The sequence below is a fragment of the Dermacentor albipictus genome, chromosome 1 (assembly GCF_038994185.2).
Source record: "Dermacentor albipictus isolate Rhodes 1998 colony chromosome 1, USDA_Dalb.pri_finalv2, whole genome shotgun sequence".
Taxonomy (NCBI): domain Eukaryota; kingdom Metazoa; phylum Arthropoda; class Arachnida; order Ixodida; family Ixodidae; genus Dermacentor; species Dermacentor albipictus.
In genome coordinates this window covers 265158479-265178645 of record NC_091821.1, presented here as the reverse complement: position 1 = coordinate 265178645, position 20167 = coordinate 265158479, and the positions used below count along the sequence as shown (strand labels likewise).

General features: G+C 49.8%; 1 protein-coding gene across 2 annotated transcripts in view; it reads left to right on the top strand.

The window, feature by feature from the left end:
- The window catches only part of LOC135915440 (max-interacting protein 1-like), a 103622-nt gene that overhangs the window by 15182 nt on the left and 68273 nt on the right, over nucleotides 1-20167 (top strand). Inside the window, exon 1 of one of the 2 annotated variants that reach the window (XM_065448519.2) lies at nucleotides 7048-7223. The exons of the other annotated variant lie outside the window; for it this stretch is intronic. Within the exon in view, the coding sequence (XP_065304591.1) occupies nucleotides 7063-7223 (161 nt within the window). The 5' untranslated portion in view covers nucleotides 7048-7062. Of the gene's footprint in view, nucleotides 1-7047; nucleotides 7224-20167 lie in introns of those variants that run through there. 2 annotated transcript variants of the gene reach the window in all.

Sequence of the window (20167 nt, the reverse complement as noted above, 5' to 3'; positions counted from 1 at the left end):
TTTTACCCCTAAACGTTACGAACGGCAAAATTAAATATTTTGTTTAATTTCTCTAATTTCCCCGGGTAAATACGCACGTCAGAGCACGCGCCAGTTTAGCGTATACAAAAGCATCACGATGAGCGTGTGGCAATATGTATAGGTTAATATTTCTTCCGCAAGGAGGAGTTTATTAATCACTGTTTAACAGTTCACATTCTTGGCTGTATCATGACGGCGTGAATTTTCAGCGGAACAAGAAGCGCAGTGTTCAAATTTATGGAAGTTGGCCCTTCCGAAAGCATCTCAGCGCACCTGTAGGGCTGTTACGATTTAGTATTCCACTAATGTAATCGGTCCTAACAGCCGATATGTTTTTTTTTTTGCGTTAATCTACGGTAACGCGCGCCCCTGTCCGTTCTCACGCTAATAGCTGTGTGCGACTAGTGATTGAGACTGAATCGAATAGGAAAGGAATGCGAATCGAATAGGGCCATAAGCGAATCGAATGTCGAATACTTTTCAAATAGTTTCCGAATAATGAACAGCCGTTATGACAATTAATAAAATATGATGTTCACATCCCACTATTACTAAAGTTGGTAACTTCCTGTCATTATAGAGATAGCACGTTATGAAACGTTATTTATTCAAAGCACAAATGGAGCAAACATGTAGTGCGTATGCACGGGGCTCTTAATTCACAGAGTGCGAATGATCGCTGTACAACCTGTAAAGTATGGCTACTTAATTGACCTTAACTGACTTAACTCCGCAAGTTCTCATGTATTATGCCTATTATATTCCCGCGGGGGTGTACTTTTGCTCCAATATTATGTTTATTTGGGCGCATTTGATGTTTTGCAATACTCGAAAAGTATTCGAAAAATACTCGCGTTTACAAATAGTGAACATTCCATTCGAAGACCGAATCGAATAGGACACTATTAGGTTTGTTACTCGAAAGTTCGAATATTCCCACACGCTGACCACGCTGAACGGCGCACCCATTGCACCTAAATTTTATTTAGATACTTTTCTCCCCTAAAAGAAGGCGCACTGCTTGACTTGACGGAATGTCGACTGTACACAGTATGTTCCTTCAAAGAGTCTGACGATCGTGTTCCTATACCGAACCGCAGCGGCAATTGGCATAACTTTGTAGGCCCTTTGCCATGTGTTGTTTGTAACTTGTGCCAAAATTGTGAAAAATATGCGAGCACCACGTAGCTGGACAGAGCTTGCAAGGCAATGTTGTTTGCCGTCGCTTGGAGCAAGACTGTTTTTAGCACTTCACCTAATTACGTAATTAGTTATTATTAATTTATCAGCTCAGGGTTTCTCAGGATGGCCTACAATTTCTCATTTACACTAGCTATGTATATTATATTTAATAGAGTTGATTACTGAATAACTAATTATGTAGTTACGCGAAATACAAGAAATGGTCTGACCTGTTCCAAGCAACGTTAACTTGGTTCTGTTCAGCTACGTGACAACTGCATATGTCTTTCTTTTTCATTTTTTGCGCACGTTACGTGTGACGCATGGTTAGGTACCTTGCGCTGAAACGTTTCACTGTTGACAGCATCGCCAGAACACAGAGCCCTAACGAGCATTGGAAGCGAAATCGGAAAGGATGCGATAAGAATTCGGCGTGACACTTCTGATCGCGTATCACAAGGCGAGTCTTCCAGATCTGAAGATGTTCAAGTGCGCATGCTCCGCGTGATTATACGCTGCATGACTGGCAATCGGAATTCGCGGCGCCAACGTTCTCCTCGAGAAAGCTCGGTGCGTCACACCGACGTCCGTGTTTGATGTCTCTTCGTAGCCATAGCGGCCGCTGTCGGTGACCCCGGGGTGATAGCTAAGAACGTCGTAGCGCCCTCTTGCCGGTGCAGGTTGCTTTAGGCGGGCTGGGCAAGTGCCGTACAAGCGGTGCACAGCGACCATTAGGCATTTTATCGTGGCATTTACGACTGTGAAACGTTGGTACGCATCTGGTCCACGGTCGATCCAAATAGGTCCCGAAGCTTCGGAAGTGGCTCAGAACAAATAGTCACCGACATCAGCAAGGGTGCTTATGTGGGGAGAGGATTTTTTGCACTTGATCTCACCCCACTGCTCTCTGCGCGTGCGCCGCGTTGTATTCGACGACGCTGTTATTCTATTTGGGGGGTCTACGAAACGGCAGCGCTCGTCTCCGGCATCGTCTAGGGGTTAGGATACCTGGCTCTAACCCAGGAGGCCCGGGTTCGATTCCCGGTATCGGAAACGTATTTTTTGCGCTTATTTTCTTTAGTACGCGTCGACGGGGTGCCAGGCTCGGTTAGGTTAGCCCGACGGCGCGCGAAACAGACGGTCTCGCCGCTATCCTCCCTTCCACCGCAGACCTCGCGCCTCTGTCGCTATAGCAACGGCGGCGCATGCGCATATAGCAGTGGGGGTGAGATCAAGTGCAAAAAACCTCTCCCGGTTATGCGAGCAGCGTCTGAAGTGCCACTATGTGAGGAGGGAACAAACGCTGGCAAAGAAAGAAAGAAGCGTTTAATTTTTATTAAAACGAGACAGTTTGATTCATTCAACGAAAATAAAATTACTAATAAATTTTATATACGCGTGGCGAGGAAAGAAAAGACAACTGTATTTTATTATTTATCAATAAATAAGTATTTTAATAAGTATTTTTATCAATAAATATCTTTTTTTCAGCGCCCACTAAAAGAGACGCCGCTATCACTTGCAGTGCAATGCAGTTCTTGAAGTGCGCAAACAGGCGCGCTCGTAAAGTTCACCTCTTAGAATACGTCCCCTTCACACGTTTTGTTGTTTTGCTCGTTGACGTGCGTCTGAATTTGGTGGCGCGGGTAGCTTCATCGTTTCTTAACCTGCTCAGTCAGAAGTAGTGAGTTACGACCGCTAGATAAGTGTGTGTGTGTGTGTGTGTGTGTGTGTGTGTGTGTGTGTGTGTGTGTGTGTGTGTGTGTGTGTGTGTGTGTGTGTGTGTGTGTGTGTGTGTGTGTGTGTGTGTGTGTGTGTGTGTGTGTGTGTGTGTGTGTGTGTGTGTGTGTGTGTGTGTGTGTGTGTGTGTGTGTGTGTGTGTGTGTGTGTGTGTGTGTGTGTGTGTGTGTGTGTGTGTGTGTGTGTGTGTGTGTGTGTGTGTGTGTGTGTGTGTGTGTGTGTGTGTGTGTGTGTGTTTCTTCGCGAGGCCGCACTGGCCGATGGGCTTGGCGTCCGACGATGGGACCAGCACTCTGCACCCAAAGCTTTCGTCAGCCTCCAAAGAAAGTGTGGTCTGTGTGGGAGCGCGATTTCGACACCCACACGGCTATCATTTTGCTGCATGGCTTTCAGCGCGTAAAGTTATAATGACCATTAAGTAGCAAGTATAATGGCTGAGCATATGAAAATACAGACCTTATGGCAGGTCACCAAAACAAATTTCGCGCGTTTGAGAATAAAATGTCGTCACTTCTGTTTTTAATGGGTATGGCGTCACATTACTATTATTTTTTTCCACCAGAAGTATTCCCTCGCCACACAGATGGCGCTAAGCCCCATGAATCACCGATGAAATGCCGTGTTTTGAACGTATGGGCTTCTATGGAAGCTTCCCTACCATGTATACTTACCTTGGGTGGTCTATGTGTAGCGTCATTGCAAGAGATCTGGGTCCGATGACATGGCTTCGTGCTTAACGTATATCGAAGGCCGCTTGGCCATGCTGCAAGATTTGTAGTCTCGCCACCGCTGGAGCGCAGTACCGTAGGTTTAGCTTAGTACCAGTAACAGTAAACCTGGGAAAAAACGTAAAATAGTAATGAAGGACCGATAGCTATTGTCACGGTGGTCACTTAAATGTAGGGCGAGAATTTGAGGTACACTGCGCATCATGTCTGCGGGATGATGAATCCATGTCTGTTGTTCCCGGCCCCTGTGTGGCGAGCGACACGCTGTTTGAGCGGCGCCGTGTTTTCCTCCTGGGATGCGTTTGACCGTGGCCGCTTCTTTACAGCAATTTAGAAAGCGTGGTCGAGCGACTATTCAGGTGTCCGCGCTTCAAGGCTGTTCATAGACCCCAGCGGTGCAACCGCCTCCGCGATACGCGTTGCATCCTCAAAGACTTTCCCTACTGCTCGGTGACCCGCAGCGGGTTCCATTGGAAGCCGACCGAGAAAGACAGCCTAACGTGACTTGCCTGCTTTGCGCAGTGAGCTTTCCCAGACGGCCGCCATCAGAGCCTGGCGGGCTTTTGCTTCTCTCAAACGTGTATTTGCTTTCATAGATTGAGGCCTACAAGCTCGAGTACGTGCTTAGCTATATAAATGGAGCAATACAGAAAGGAGACAGCCGAGGGAAAATATCGCCTACAGGTGAGGACTAGAATGCTGATTTGAAAGTTGCATACATAATTAAATTTTCTGGCTGTATGTCTCTTCCTGCTACGTCCCATAGAAACGTGAAATGCAGACATTTCAGCATGTTCGATGCTCTTTTTATTAAAATTGCCGAAGGATGTTTCTTTCTACTGTGTAGAGCCGCTTGGTTATCGACTTTTGCCCCTTTTCCTCCGTTATAGGTAATATATGATGTCAGTTTAGGAATCTAAGGTATTGATGAAGAGGTCGAAGTTTGTCTGATGCGCACGTAGTTGCGACACATCTGCAGCAACAGTCTTGATTCATCGTGCAATCGCAGTGTGGCGCAGCTTCGTCAGCCATGGGTGTTAGCACCCCTCATAGTCTTCACAAAGGACCGCTTAGCAGGGGTGACCGGGCGGGCAGTGCTGTTGGAAGGTGACGAGAACCCAACGCGGTGCCACCAGCAGTTCTCGTCAGGAGCGTTCGATTAGGGAGTACAGTGCAGCTTGGCGCTCTTGTTCAGTCGCATCGCGGCGTGTACGCTTGATTGACTCCTCGGTCGCCGTCGAAACGTGTGCGCCGCGGGGTTACGAAGCCGAGTGCGGCCTCTCGGCGCGATGATCGGCTGCTGCGCTCAGCGGGCGGGCGGGCGGCCCGTGCTTTCTGCGACCACCACGAGCAGCGCTTGTCGTTCCGCGGCGTGGGTTTCGCACGCGCCGCTGCCGGCGGGGCTCCTCGTCCTTGGCAGTGCGCATGCAAGGCCTCGCGAAGCCGGCACCCGCCAAGGCCGATCCTAATTGCGCCGAGCCCACGTCGCGGAAGCGCTCTCCTTGCTTCGCGTTCGCCGCTTCCCGCTGGCGCCACCCAACCCGCGCTCGCGGGCCTGCGTGGTGTCGTTTCGGGGGGGGGGGGGGGGGGGGTTGGCCCTGCTGGTTGTAGTGTGGTGCAGCCGCCAGGAATAGCTGGTGCAGGCTGCCCAAGGACGACGCTGGCCGAAGCCGTTCTTCACCGCGTCATCTGGGTGCACGACTATGGCATGTTCTCCGCCCGTTGATGCGTGTAGCGACTTCGGTCACGGGCATATGTAACCTGTCGCTAGAAATACGCGCATGGTGTACGGAAAGCTTCGGGAGTCTTCCATAAAAAACAGCAAGAAGTCGACTAGGTAATGGTTCTACCGTGTTTGTAAATATATGTGCGAGTTTGTCTTATCGTGGCGGATCGACGGTGTTCCAGGCATCAGGACGCTATTACTTTTCAGGTATGCAGCTGTACGGACATGCAGTTGCACCAAAGTAGCGTGTTATGTGTCGTAGACGTAATTTCCTGGCAGGTTTGGTTGGCGCGTGCTGTGTTCTTGGTAACTCCCACAGGCGCTTGCGCTAAGGGACGGAACAAACATTTTGCTACGTTTTCTGGAACTTGCATTGCTCATAGCCGTTTGTCTCGGACATTTTTTTTTTTTTTTCATTGCCTTACAACGCTTCACATCAGGGGCGGATCCAAATTAGTACACTGTACGCTCAATGTTGTCAGCGCAGAACAGATGACATCTAAACCATGCACCCTCCTCCCGGATCCATGAATGCTGGACATCGTGTTAATGCCTGATTTAATATTTATATCGGCCAGCAGTCTCTCGAGCCGCTGCTTCGTAATCCAGAGTGGCGCGGACGTCTGCGAAAAAAAAAGTGTTTCGTGATACGCTTCACTCGTAGCCGCATGCGGGTGTCTTTTAAGGTGGGTTTACACTATGCAGACTGAATCGCCGATTCAATCCGTAGAACCGAGCGTGACGTGGCTCAAGGGCGCAGAATCACTCCGGGCATCAGGGCACCGCAAGCTGGTTTCCCGCGGGTGTGCATCCACCTCTATATCGGCTGCCTCGGTTGGGCCATGTGCGGCTGAACGAGGTACGCGACGAGCGCGGTCTTATCCCCTGGCAGAGCGATATATGCGCTGCCGGGCGCGTTGTTTTCCTGCCCCTAGAGTTGCGCCAGGGAAGGAGAGCGAGAGAGAGAGCCTGTGTTTTGACGCTTTATCTTCTTCGCGCTTGCATGTTTCTTCTTCAGCTCGGCCTTTGGGGTTTCCGGCGGATAACGATCATCCCTTGGGGAGAAGCGTCCTTTGCAGGCACAGTGCGCTATTCGGCGATGAAGGCGGCTGCTTGGAAGAGAGAACCCGTGTCGTCCCGAAGGGGACTGACTCTCCAAAGTGGCTGACCATCGCTAATGTGGCGCCGATGTAGCCGCAGCGCGCAACGGCGGCGTTCACCGAGTTTTTCTTTGCATCTGTGCGCTGCGCTCGCGATAAGTACCCGTCGAACGAGGCCACGTTATCTCCTTCGTGTCGACCTTTCACCTAGGTTAGCTGGCGGGAGTGTGCGTACGGCCGTCAGCCGTGTCTACGGCCTCCGCAGTGTAGAAAAGCGTCAGCACTTGTCCGATTTCTTTAAATACTGTTCTACTTTAATCTCCACGAGTGCGTTAAAGAATGGTGCTGTATCGGTCTGTTTCATTATCTAGCCTTCATTTCTTATCCGTCGCCCCGAGTGGCCGATTCTGGCGATAGCGGCGGCGTCCTAGCCAAGTGCTGGAAACATGATAGAAACACATTGTGAAAATATCTAGCGTATAAAGCGAACGAAACGATGATAGCCGAATGCCCACTGAGTAAGCCGCTCAAACCGAACCACGCCCAAAGCAACACTCGGGCTGTGATGGACACATTAATCCCGACAACTTGGGGTTCTTTAATGCGCACCAAAACTTTCACGAATTCCACCCCATCGGAATGCGGCCAGCCGTCGAACCGGCGACCTCGTACTGGACACCATGACGGCGTAGCCACCGCGGCGGCTGTGAGCGAGCACACCGAGGGGTATGTCGTCGCGGGCTGTTTCGAAGTCGGGGTCAGCGAGCGCACGGGCGTCGCGGCGTGTCGAGATTGGGTTGTTTCATGCGCACCGCCATTCAGCATTCAAGAAACAAGGGGGCACAAGCTCATTTACGGATGAGTTGAGAGACAGGGCAATCGTTCCTTGCCGTTCGCGGGGAAATCCCTGCAATGCCGTAGAGTTTGCGGAGGGCTGGCGGCCTCGCTGGCGCCCCTTTCCCGGCCGTGTGGCCAACGACCGACCCCGGAGACGTGGCTCCCTCGCGGCCGGACCTGTTCTTCCGGAGGCTCCCTCGCCCCCACCGGCGGCAGCCCCATTGTTCCGGCCCCTTCCCAGGCCTCGCGAGGAAAACACTGGAAATGGCCGGGGCACGCCGCTGCCTGATTACACGACAGTTTATATTAGAGAGCAGCGTGCGTCGTCGGCGTCCCCGAGGCGAGCGACCGGGCCCGGCGAACGCTGTAGGAACACTCGTCCGAGACGCGTGCGCGACGCAGCAGGGACACGCGATGGATCGGCAGCTAGTTGTCCTCTTACGAATATCCGAAATTTGGCTGGTGAATCGGCTGGACAGTCGCCATTGGGCATCACGAAAACGAGCGCGTTATGCTTCCATTCTTGCGTGCTGAAGGGCTTGTGTACCTTTAAAAGTAGATGCGTTATTCGTCTTTGTTTTCTTGGCTGCTTGCTCAGTGCTCTCGCCTCAGTCGCTCTCTGCGAAGCTGGTGTCAAACACGCAAGCCGCGTGCGGCCCGCAGAGCGCTTGCCTGCCGCCCCCACTTGGCCTGTTTTTCTCTCTACTGCGCATGTGCCACACGCCGCGTATGCTTCCTAGAGTTTTACTTGAGAGTAGGTCATTAATAAAAACGGGATAATATGGGAGCTAACACGCTGCCCTGCGGTACCCTTGATGTAACTTCTGTTACTTTGGGTTTCTGCTGATTTATTTTTACAAATTGTGCCCGGTTGCTTAGGTGTGCGCTAATCCAGTCTGTAATTGGTCCTTCACCTATTGCCACCTGTAATTTTTCTTCCAGCGAAGCTGTATATAGCTATCCTCCGGCGATGGTCGATGTCCGTCCGTCTACGCGTCGCGTCGACACGAAAAAGAAATTTTCATCTTCAGTTTCTCGCGAATGCTCTGTAGCTCTCGATCTAATGTAGGTATCTTGGAGAAAATCATATGAAATCGGCCGGTAAGACGGCTCTATCATTACGCCGAGTTTCATTTACTTGTCATAATTATTTAGTTCACAGTGAAGTTATGAACGTACGTTACAGAATTTCCGTCTGCTGTCAATGTATACATGGCCGTCTACGGAGGAAGTCTCTTGTTTTATCGAAACTATCCCGAAACAAATTATATGACAATTGGCCACTAAAACGACTCTAACATTACGCCGAGTTTCATTTACTTTTCTTAATTACGTAGTGCACAGTGAAATTGTAAATATTGTGGAATTCCCGTCTACTGTCAATACACGGGTTTCTACGGGAGGGAAACGGACAGCCCCATGTTTGTCCGCCATGATAATGTACTCTAGGCCTTCCAAATTTGTTTCAGCTAATTAACTAGGAAATATGCTCAATCGCAAATTACAAACAAACGCGTTTTGTTTCATGCGCTACTTTGCGCCCCGGTCAACGCATATCGTCGCTCGTGTGGAGGCTTGCTTTAACGGCCACCTGCGTCCTATACGCACTGTTAGCACCAGTGGGCGTTGTGTATTGGGGTTACGGCATAATCGACTAGCCCACCTTATAATAATAATAATAATAATAATAATAATAATAATAATAATAATGTACATAGGTGCGTCAATTGAGGTAAAACTAACCACAGCTTCGCTGTTCGTCCTTCTTCACTGGAAGCGCTGATGATCTTTTTTTTTATTCGTTTTTGAAGTGATATCCGGTCAGATGCTTTAGAAAAGTAAAGTGAGATAAAGTCGACCTACTTTTGTTCGGCGGTTGCTTTTTGAAGTTTATTTTCAGGAAAAAGCTCAAAATACCTGCTTCGTTTATGTTAAGAGGTTGTATGCAGTTGGCACTACGAATCTCAACATGCGGTGGGATGTCGTTGTCTGTAGTGAAAATTGAGTTGAAGTAAATATTAAATAAGTTAGCTCTGGTTCTACTTTCCTTGAAGGACATTGTACTGTCTTTCCGATTTTTAGTATTTAAGCAGTTCCATTATTCTTGTGGTGCATCATCTAGAAAATTAGGTGACGTGAAAGAAAAGTAGTGATTTTTGGTTGCGGTTATTTTACACCTCATTGAACTGATAGCTTCCGCAAGGTTTTTTCTAGTTATAAAGTTCGGTGTTCGTTTAGAAGATTTTCTGAGGCGCTTTACTTTGCGTTAACTTTTTCACCGGCCTCTTCTTTTTTTTTTTTGCCTTAGCTGCTTGCCATAGTTTCTTTCTGAACACGGGGAGAAAAATCATCCCTCAGGGCGAACTTTGATCCCTTTAATTTGTAACAATTTTTCAGTATTTGAACCTTGTCTCGGAAATCCAGGAGCTTTTAGTAATATAGGCCGTGTTTTATTGGCAGCAGATGTGCCCACTCTATGGAGTCGTTCGAATCCTACTTCTTCTAATTCAAGCACTTTTTTTATTATGGTATTAGTAATCTTATTAAAAAGGTCCCTGCCGTTTACCTTACCATCCTCTGGGATTACATACAGTATAAGATTAGATCGTCGCGAGCGGTTGTCAAGGTCGTCTAGTCTTTCTTCCACAGCTGAAAGGGATTGCTGTAATTTGTCTACAGTGCTCTCGCATGAGGAAACCTTCTCGTGGAAGGCTGCTCTTTCTTTTTTGTCAGTTTTTATTCGATGGCAGTGAGCCGGTCAATTTCAGTTTCCTTTACACCATCAGAATTTTGTTGTATGTTTATAGAGAAGGGTTATGCCAGGTCTAAGGTTAGATATGCCACGTCTCCACAATGTAACAGCAACTTCGCGAGGTTAAAAGTTAATTCAGACAGCATTTCGCATAGCAGCCTTGGGCACGGCAGCACAACTACGCAAAGATTATTTGCACGAATACATTTGTCGTAGTGATTGCTCACCTGCGACGAAAACAAACGCGGGTGAGACTACTTCGTGCTAGCAGTGCTGCCGTGTCTAATATATATATATATATATTCTACCACGTGACCAGCTTCCCGCACTTCGCACACGTACTTTTTTTTTTCACACTCCTAATGCTTACGCATTAAAAAACTCACCAGCACCCGGGCAAAATATTGCTCGCTTACACGCCGCACGAATCCAATATCTCCCTGAATATTATTCGTGTCTCCGTTAAAAGTAAAGGAACCACAGAAGGCAAATGCCGCCAGCATCGTAGCTGTCATACCCGCCGTGGTTGCTCAGTGGCTATGGTGTTAGGCTGCTGAGCACGAGGTCGCGGGATCGAATCCCGGCCACGGCGGCCGCATTTCGATGGGGGCGAAATGCGAAAACACCCGTGTACTTAGATTGAGGTAGGTGCACGTTAAGGGACCCCAGGCGGTCGACATTTCCGGAGTCCTCCACTACGGCGTGCCTCATAATCAGAAAGTGGTTTCGGCACGTAAAACCCCATAATTCAATTCAATTCGTAGCTGTCTTGTATCACAGTGGATGTCACGAGGCCGAAATAATAGAACAGAGGGGGAAAGAATGTACAAGAGGAAGATGAGTACACAAAGCAGAAAATATCTTAATCTACTCGTACACCGCCATTCCTACATCGAGGGGACCGCACAAAGGCGAAATCATTTCAAGCCATTTTGGTTCTTCGCGCGTTCCAATCGGTGCCAACCTGTAGAAGCAGCGCGACACACCGGGAAGTACAGCACAGAAAGCTAGCACGAAAAAAAAGAACGGCGAGCCGCAGTATGCCTCATCGCGGCCGTGCCCAAAGGCGTGGAGTGCTGCTACACGAGAACCGAAAGCCAGCGAGTAAAGCTTTTCGCACTTGGGTGACACGCGGTTGAAGCTCTGCGATGCATCGAATGCAGCCGTGCGGCGCCGCCGTGTGCAGGCAGAGCCTGGGCTCACCGCTCGCCTGCAGGTGCGCACCCGACCCGCGTCGACGGAGAGGTCGCCGCCCGCGTGGCCCGGCCTGCAGCTGGGCGGCGCCGAAGGGGCCTTCTTTCTTGCTGTTCACTCCCGCATTCGGATGCACCAATAGAGAGTTTTAGCTTAGGGGACGCAAGTGGCTTGCGTACGCAAGAACTAGCGGCCACAGTACTGCGCATGCGCAGAACCGTCTGCGCATGCGCAGCACCGTCTCCCCTAGTTCTTGCGTACGCAAGCCGCTTGCGTCCCCTAGACTAAAACTCTCTAATGATTTTTGACACGGTGGCTGTTGCGTGGGAATGAGTGACAAAAAGGCAACTGAATGCCTGACAGTGTGCCTAAACCCGCCCTAACCACCAAATTGCGCAAAGATCAGCACCGATGGCTAGTACATTCTTCAGCAATATGGCAATGAAAGAAGCGCACGTAATTTTTCTTGTGAAATAAAAATTAGGCAGCGTTGAAAAACTGCTCGTAGAAATAAAATTGCAAAATCTCGATCGCAGCAATAGGCCCATGAACACTTTAAAAGAACAGCAAATCAGAAAACAGACAATGAAGTTAAATATAACATTGCAACACTTGTGCGTGCCTTCGCGCATCGCACCTATGTAACACCCTTCTGGAAAGAGAACAGATAAAAAAAAAATAACGAAAATTCTCATCCGAAGCGTGAGTAGATATTCATGCGTCTTTTTAAAAATCGTTACTGAAGGGAATTCTCCTACCATGCTGGTAATAACATGATGTGTATTCAGTAGCTGAGGGATCGTGTGTGTAAGTTCCTTGCCTGCCGTGTTTTGTCCGGAGTCTCTCACTGTAATAGGTAGTATGTCTAAAACTAATGGTATGCTGTCTCCGAAAGTAAGCTTCACGGAATGCATCCACGTTTGATCTCATTTGGTTGTAAATAATGGTCCCTATCTTATTCTAGAAAATATTTTCAAACGTTAGTGTTGTTCTTGTGAAACAAGGGGTGGGAATGCGTTCGGCGTGGAACGCCTTTGATTAGGCGTAGCATTCTCTTTTGCAGTTCATGGGTACTTTATTTATTCGTTTTATTGGTCGTACCCCAAATTAGCCAACAGTAATGGATTTGCGAGTACACTAACGCGTAATAAATAGAGCTGCATTGCTACCCAAAGTGGCAACAAACGCCCGATTATACCAATGTACCGTGAAGTATCTGTACGAAGTCTGTTGATGGGGAGTGACTAATTTAGCGTTTCATGGAAAGTAACGTCAAGCAACTTCGGCGCTAGGTTTGATTATCGGCGCTTTCAATGGGAACGTAGAGAGACCCCGCCGTGTTTGTTTCTGACGCACGTGTACAGTAATAGAAGTTAGGTAATCTCGCCCAGTGTTACACGCCGTTCTTGGCTGTTTGGGCGTGCGTTTACCCTTAACCAAATCTGCGACGAAAAGCGACGGTCAACGCAAGCACGAGCGGAAAATGTCTGCGCTGTTGCCTTTCGCGCCAAGCTGAAGGCCCGGTTTCTCTTCAGCATGGGACTGCGCAGTGTGTGTGGCCCGGTTGAGTGGGTGTGCGCGGCACTCGACTCTCGCCCGGCCCCGTTGGCTCTCGCTCGCGTTCTGTCCGGCTCTTCTTCGCGCTCTCAGGAGGCTATGTCCACACAGGCGGAGGCGATCTCGTCGCCCAGCGAACACTACATGTTTGCAGCTAAGCGGCGACCGCCGCTCTTGCGCCTGCTGCCCGCGTTAACGACACCTTCGGAGCACATGCGCTGTCGGCAAACGTTTGCTCTCACAGAGGACGCCGCGCAGAATTGGCGCGAAAGTGCGGTGGCTAGCGAAGGCAAACGCGGAGCGCAAGGTGGACTGCAGCTCCGGCGCAGCGCACGGATATCGCGGTGCTGCTGTGCCGGTGCGTGCGCGAACGCGGCAGCTATATTCGTGCGGTTGCGATTACGCGTGGCGGCCGCGCAGATAGGCCAACTGCCGATGGCATCGGCGCTGCCAAGGACGACAGGGCGGCACAGCCGTGCCGATCGGGACCACGGCGCGCGCACAAACCCATCTCTGCTAATCACGCTTCGGGGCCGTCACTGCACCTGTTCGGCGTGATGGCAAGGGCGAGAGCGAATCAATGTTAAAAAAAAAAGGAAAAGTTGAAGTGCGTCGCGCGCGATCGCTTGTGTGAGTGGAGCGGAACAAGCGAAGCTGCCAGAGAAGCCCATACGTTTAAAACATGCCGGTACGTCGGGCTTAGCGCCATCTTTGTGACGAGGGAACACTTCCGGCGGAAGAAAAAAGTACTGTGACGTCATATTCGTTGAAAACAGAAGTGACGTCACTTTGTTCTCAAAGGCGAGGAATTTGTTTTGGTGGCAACTTCGACCATGGCATTTGTCGAAGTTGCAGCACGTTATACTGCGCCGCCTATTGGTAGGGATTCTCTATTACATGCCCTGTAATGTGAGTTGTAAAGAGTGTGTTCAAAAATATTTTGGAAAAGAGCCCGATTGGGCATGTCGCTATATGTGACATTTTTCAGAGCGTGTCATAATTAGCGGACGCATTTTCTGTGGCAATGAAGGGAAAGCTACGGAGACAAAGCGCATGCAAATAATTGTCCTCTTGAAAAGAAAAAAAAGCTCCACATTCTCATTCGAATTCGTTTAAGCTGAAGAAGAGAAAACATAACCATCGTATTTGTAACATCAAAGTAGCACAAAATGAAACACTAAGCTTTAAATTTGACGTATTTTTCTTATTTTATATTTTGCACAAATGAGAAACCGTTGCACGTGGAAGCTACTCTGATTCAATATTTGTTCCTAGGAACCAAACGCACCGTCAAACGCTGCCAGTCTTCTTGGCACAGCTACACAGTACAGAAGATCCACCCCTGTATTTTTTTCCCCTTCATTGCCACAGCGTTCTTAGAAACCGAGACTGCGTAAAGCGGAAGCGCCGCGTGGAATTATGTACACTACACATTTCGCGTGCAATACTCCGTAGAGCTGTGGATCAGTTTGTACCCGCCAAATTACGCGCAGATAGAATTTACTTACAGTGCGTGTGGCAAGTGTCGTACACATTACAGCCCGTTGCTCGTATGATAGCGCATTCGGTTGAGCAGAAAGCTAAACATGTCGGTTTTAACTTTGTTATGCTCGTTGCTACGTGGTCGATCACCATGTGCTTTTAATGCAGTTTATGCGTGCTTTTGAAGGAAGTGAATGAAAATTTGCTCGTCATCACGCAGTTCTTGGTGCGCGTAACCATTTATTTATTACTCTCGCGACCCGCCGTGGTAGCCCAGGCTATGGCGTTCCGAGCTGCTCTGCATGAAGCTGCATTTCGATGGGGGCGAAATGCAAAAACGCTCATGTATTGTGCCCCAGGCGGTCCAAATTGACACGGAGCTCCCCCACTACGGCGTGCCTCATAAACATATCGTTGCTCTGGCACGTAAAACGCCAAAAATTAATTTTGATGTTTCTTTATTTCTTCGTTTTCTTTTTTTTTTCTCACTGTTCGCAAAAGAAGCAACGCCCACTTGAAAGCGTTCCCAATACTTCAGAGCGTCTCGGCCTCGTCCCAGCACCGAGCCAAAGCTTGCGCGCTGCAAGACGTCTGCAAAACGCGCGTATCACCTTTCCTCGGAAAGCGCCTGTATGCCCGCTGTGTAGCGACAACGTAAGCTTCAGTTAACGTTAACCATCGGCACCGCAAGCGCGGCCATTAGCCGTCGACTCCTGGACTGCGTGTCGGCGGCGCCGCCGAGCGAGGCAGCCCGCGGCTGCTCGCCACATGCGCGGTGCAGATGTTTCCGCGTTGTAGCTGCTGTCGATGTAGGCGTGCGATTACATGGCATCGGGTTCGTCGGTCGCCGAAAGGCTTATCTCGTTCGAGGCCGCTGCACTCTGCTGCGGCGCGATGTAGCGCCTGTCGCACGGCGCGCACTGTTTCTCGGCGGCGCGCTTGTGCCCGCATTCGCGACGTCTTGCAAATACTTTACCGATTTGGTCTTCCTGGTCCTTCGCCGGAGGCTTGCATGACCACATTGTTCGGCCCTTACCGGCGCAGAACTGTCGTTAACCGTCGCTGGGTGATGCAGGCGCACTGAATTCATGGTCGACTAACGCGGTGGTCTTGCATGCTGCCACCGTTGGGTTGTGGCGCTGCTAAGAACGCATAACCTGCTGCTATCCGCCGTTTCAGTGGAACGGAACCAAACATCTAGCCCCGTGGACTAAGTCGTGGTGCGTAACCGGCAGCCTTTTGCAATAGGGGGCACTGGTATGACATATACGTTGACTAGTAGTGAATAGGTCAGTGCTGGTATTCACGAGGGTTGCAATATGGGCTTGTTGGTAAAGCATCGTGAATAGGTGTACGGTAGCGCGATTAAAAGAGAGGACAAAGGACCACACAACGCTGTGTCTCTTCTTTTGCCCTGTCTTTTAATCGCGCTACCGTACACCTATTCAAGCTGGTATTCAGTATCCATTACAGTCGTCTCTCGCTCCCTCTTAGGGCCCACATTCACAAAAGATCTTTTATATTACCTAAGGTGGTTGTTTGAACAAGACGATTGTCGCGGTTATAGCTAATCACAAAATGTCGTGCAAGTTTTCTCATACCTGGGCGCCGATGTTTTCGAGAAGACTTGCATTACAGCGGTGTGTCGCGGAGGTCCCCTAGCTGGGCATTTTGGGAAAGATGACTGTTTCGGTTCAGCCGCTCGCTGCTCGATTGACCAGCATTGCGGCTGTGCTTCGAAAATCAGTGGCCTGTCGGGATAACCTTTCAAACAAGGCGGGTAGCGTTTCTTTCTGCTTTTTTTCCCCCTTTACATCGGGCTTTCCGCGAACGGAGCAACGCTGCCGCATTATCTGCGAAAATGACCGTGCAGCCAGCGCATACGTAAGTACATACGTATGCGACTGCTGTCACGGGGCCACATGACTAGAGCCCGAGAATGACGGCAAGGCGCACATTTGCTGGCGAAAATTGTTGGCCGTGCATTATTAGCGGGAAAAGATTATTAAACAGCCACAAAATAAAAAGATACATTGGGAAACGTATCAGCTTCAAAAGTATCAATTTAGCGCTCGATCGAATGTTTTCTTGAGAGCAAGATCATGCCGCTGGCGGGGATGGTAACTGGCGCATTGTGCTTGCCGGTGTAAAAAGGCAGCCTTTTAATCATGTTAGTCTTCACCGATTGAAAATGCGCTGAAAAGTCATGTCAGATTAAGTGTGAACATCGCGTCGTAACGAAATACTTCAGCAGCTTGCTATTAATCCCGTCGTAATATTGGCGGAGGACATATTGTCGCCAAAGTATGGACGTAACAGCAAAATCGCGCTCAAATTAAAATATTTTTTTGCCGTTTTACGTTCTGATTATGAGGCACGTCGTATGGTGGGGGCCTCCGTAATAAATTCGAACGCCTGGGGTCCTTCAACGTGTACATCCAGTGCACGGTACGCGAGCGCCTCGGCCGGCATCGAACCGGCGACCTGGAGCTCAGCAGCGCGTCGCCATGTGACGGCTACCGCGCGGGGATAGCGAAATCGCGCTGCTCGCGATCGGTGTTTCACTCGGTGTCGACCCCCGATTGTCCAGCCCGGAGCGCCGTGCGACACCCCTGCGGCGGTGCAGGCTCGTGCACACTCGCACGCGCCAAGAGTGCGGGAGTCGCCGCAAACTGGGCCAGCCCGATAGGTCGGAGCGTGGAAAGCGGGCTCGTCAAGCTTTCCGGTGGCGCGGCTCCCTGCCAACGCGTGTCGTCTCGTTCCAGGGCATGTGCGCCCTCGAGGCCGGGCGCAGTTTTAGCTTTTCCGACATTTTGCAAGACGCGCCTGAAATGTTCTTCTGGAGGTTTACACTGTGCTTGGCGGCGTCGCGTTATTGCTATCGTCTAACGTCACCGGCGACCTACATTCTGGTGCAGAAAAAAGCGCGTTCCGTACAGTGCCGCAGACAAACGTAATTGCGATTTCTGGGCCGCGATCACAGCTGCTGAAGCACTGAAAGCACGTTGGCAAGCTGTATTTGTGAGCGCCTGGGAAGCACGTCGTAATGCTCTACGGAAAAAATAAACTTACTTTTATCCAAACCATATTGTTCGACGTTCACCGCGTCTCCTTGTACGTTGACGTGGCCAAGCTGTTGCACCTCGTTGTACAGCAGAATCACTTGTGGATGCATTTTGTGTTTAACTACAGATTTCTAAGTCGCTCTGAAAACTATGCGCCTTTAAGCTTGGGATATAAGGGGGGTTGACCGGTAACGAAACATTTGTACCTTCCAACTACTTCTGCACCGTTGACGAACTGTGGCGTGAGGTAAGACCAGTTGTCAGATATTCTGTGCAAGCTGTGTTTCGCTGCGATCGAAGCATGCACTCGTAGGCGCAAGAGAAGATCGTTACTGTTTACGACAAAATACAAATCTGGCAACAGCATCCGCTTGGAGTAAGGGTGCAGTTGTTAGGAAGGTACCAGTAGGTCTTCCAGGAGGCGTTATGTGATGATCCATTGCACCGAGCGGAGTGAACGAGCAGACTCGTTGCATTTTAGCGGGACACATGAAGTGTCACTGACGCGTTTTGTTCGGCAAGCGCAGGCGGCGGAGCCTATGGCAGGCTGTTGGTGCTACCACTCGTAACACCGCCATTGAAAGAAAGAACTTTCTTTCGCACCCGAAAGCGTGATAAGCAGCACTCGGGACAGTCAGTACAGCGTCTCGGCCCCGAAGGAAGGGCAACGTCACAAGCTTTGCAGTACAGCGTAGCAAAAGCAAGGGTTCCCTGCCTAGCGCTGTCCTCGCCGGAAAAGAGGCGGTTAACGTTGTCGACGCCGCCGCGTGGTTCTGCCGACAGCGAAACAGGTTTGCTAGCCACTGTTTATAAACAGAGAGAAGGGGGGGGGGGGGGTAGCGTGACCGGCCGCCGACTGCGGGCTTCCTAAAGGACGCCGGCGAGGCGGCCGCCACCTCGATAGTTCGCGAACTACCTCGACGGAGCTGATAGCGCGGCCGCGGCGAAGTCACGATAAAGCTTGTGCCTCCGTCAGGGCTCCTGCTTCCACAGAGGAGGCTGCATGATCGCACGAAGCGGGACGAGTGCATGTAAATCAGCTGGCGTCTTCCAAACAGCCCACATGGCTGATATACCGCGTCTGTCTGTAACACTGTGCGCGTGTGTACTTAGCCCCCTGGCTTTATCGCTCTCAGTAAAATTATCTGGTTGGTGGTATATTAGAGGAGCGCATGCGCGTCTCTGGTTGCCAGGGAAAATAAAGGAAAGAAAACAATTCTGGGGTCACTCAAAAGTGAGCAGGTCTAATAGTATGTTTCAAGCGCGTGGTCCAGCTAACACGTTTCCGACGGACTGTCCTTAATACTTTGCTAGTAGTGGCCCTTTGCGTTTCTAAAACGGAGGTAATTAAATGTGCGACACAAGTATTCAGGTAGTTGTGCATTGGAAAGGTAAACGAATTTGCGGGAGGTGTGACATTTATTGTGTAATACACGTGAACGCACCTCGATGCGGATCTATGTGAATTAACTTGGTCTAGAAACTTCGATATTCGTCTATAAAGTCTACCTTCAAACGTAGGAAGTGTGCACAATTGTACAGAGCGGCATAGTAACACCAACCCTGCGGACGGGAAATACTTTGTGGCACTTACGTTGAGAAGATTTAGGCACTCTTCACGTTGGAGCTTCATTGAATATAGGCCGTATATGTCGCGCAGAGTCCAGAACACCTACAGCAGCTATATCACTCCGAAATGTCGGGCTTGTCCCTCCTTTCTTCTTTCCTGCGGTGTATATCGTTCGTCGCGCTTTGCAGCATCTCAAGCATAGCACTTTGAAAGCGTTAACTGCGCGGTTATTCCAACAACTGCCTGTGGTTTGGTTACGAGCAGCACTCGCTTTATTTAAAGCGAACATTTATTCACCTCTTCTTCCACTTTCCGTTTTTTTTTTATGTAGAAACATGGGAAGGTCCGCGTGCTGTTGGTTGCTCTCTTGCCGAGTATATATTTGGGCCACTGGGTGTGTGCAATTGTGTGCCACTCACTGGGCATGGACCCCGAGGAGGGTATAAATATAACTTGTGGAATGGAGATGGTGTCTCGAATGTGAAGCCGGATAGCCGCCATCTTAGGATGGGCACGAAAGAAACATTAGCTTTTAGTGGAGAAAAGCAAGTGCTTTCTTCGCACTAGTTTCTTCGCATGAGTTTAAGATGGTTAATGTTGCCGTACAGATCCTACCCGACGTGGATCCTCGTGTCACTGGTTTTAGCTTGAACGTCTTGACAATTTTGTGGAAGATCATGATAGGAGTACTGATCCATATTGAATACATTATCCAGAAGCAACGAGCGTTTATCTTCCCGTTAGCCTACCATGTACTTTAATAGAGCGAAATCCCTTGTGCGGTGAGCGTACTGCAGCTGCCCTGCTTTCTTTCAGAGAGGAAGTGCGGGCAAGCGCTGGCGTCACCTCTGCTGGTAAGAAGCTGCGCGGGCTTGCACTCCAGAAACTTTAGATCCTCCTAGAATAAACTTGGGGACACTGGGTATGTGCAGCTTAGCGTGTGCCCAAATTGACAATAGGCAAGCAGTCGGCAAGAGGACCAGAGCGTGCACTGAGTGAGGAACGTTAAGCTACATACAAGCATTAAAGAAAGCTTCGCTTATCACCGATTCACGCACACGCGCGGGATCTGCTCTTTTTCTTTTAGCCGGCGCTATGGCGTTTTAGCGATGTCGTAGTCGTCGACGTTTCGCCTGATCAAAGTGGCTGGCCTGTGTGTGGCCGAAAGTACTCGTTTATTGGGGCACACTGCTCGCGAAATTGTCGCTGCGCG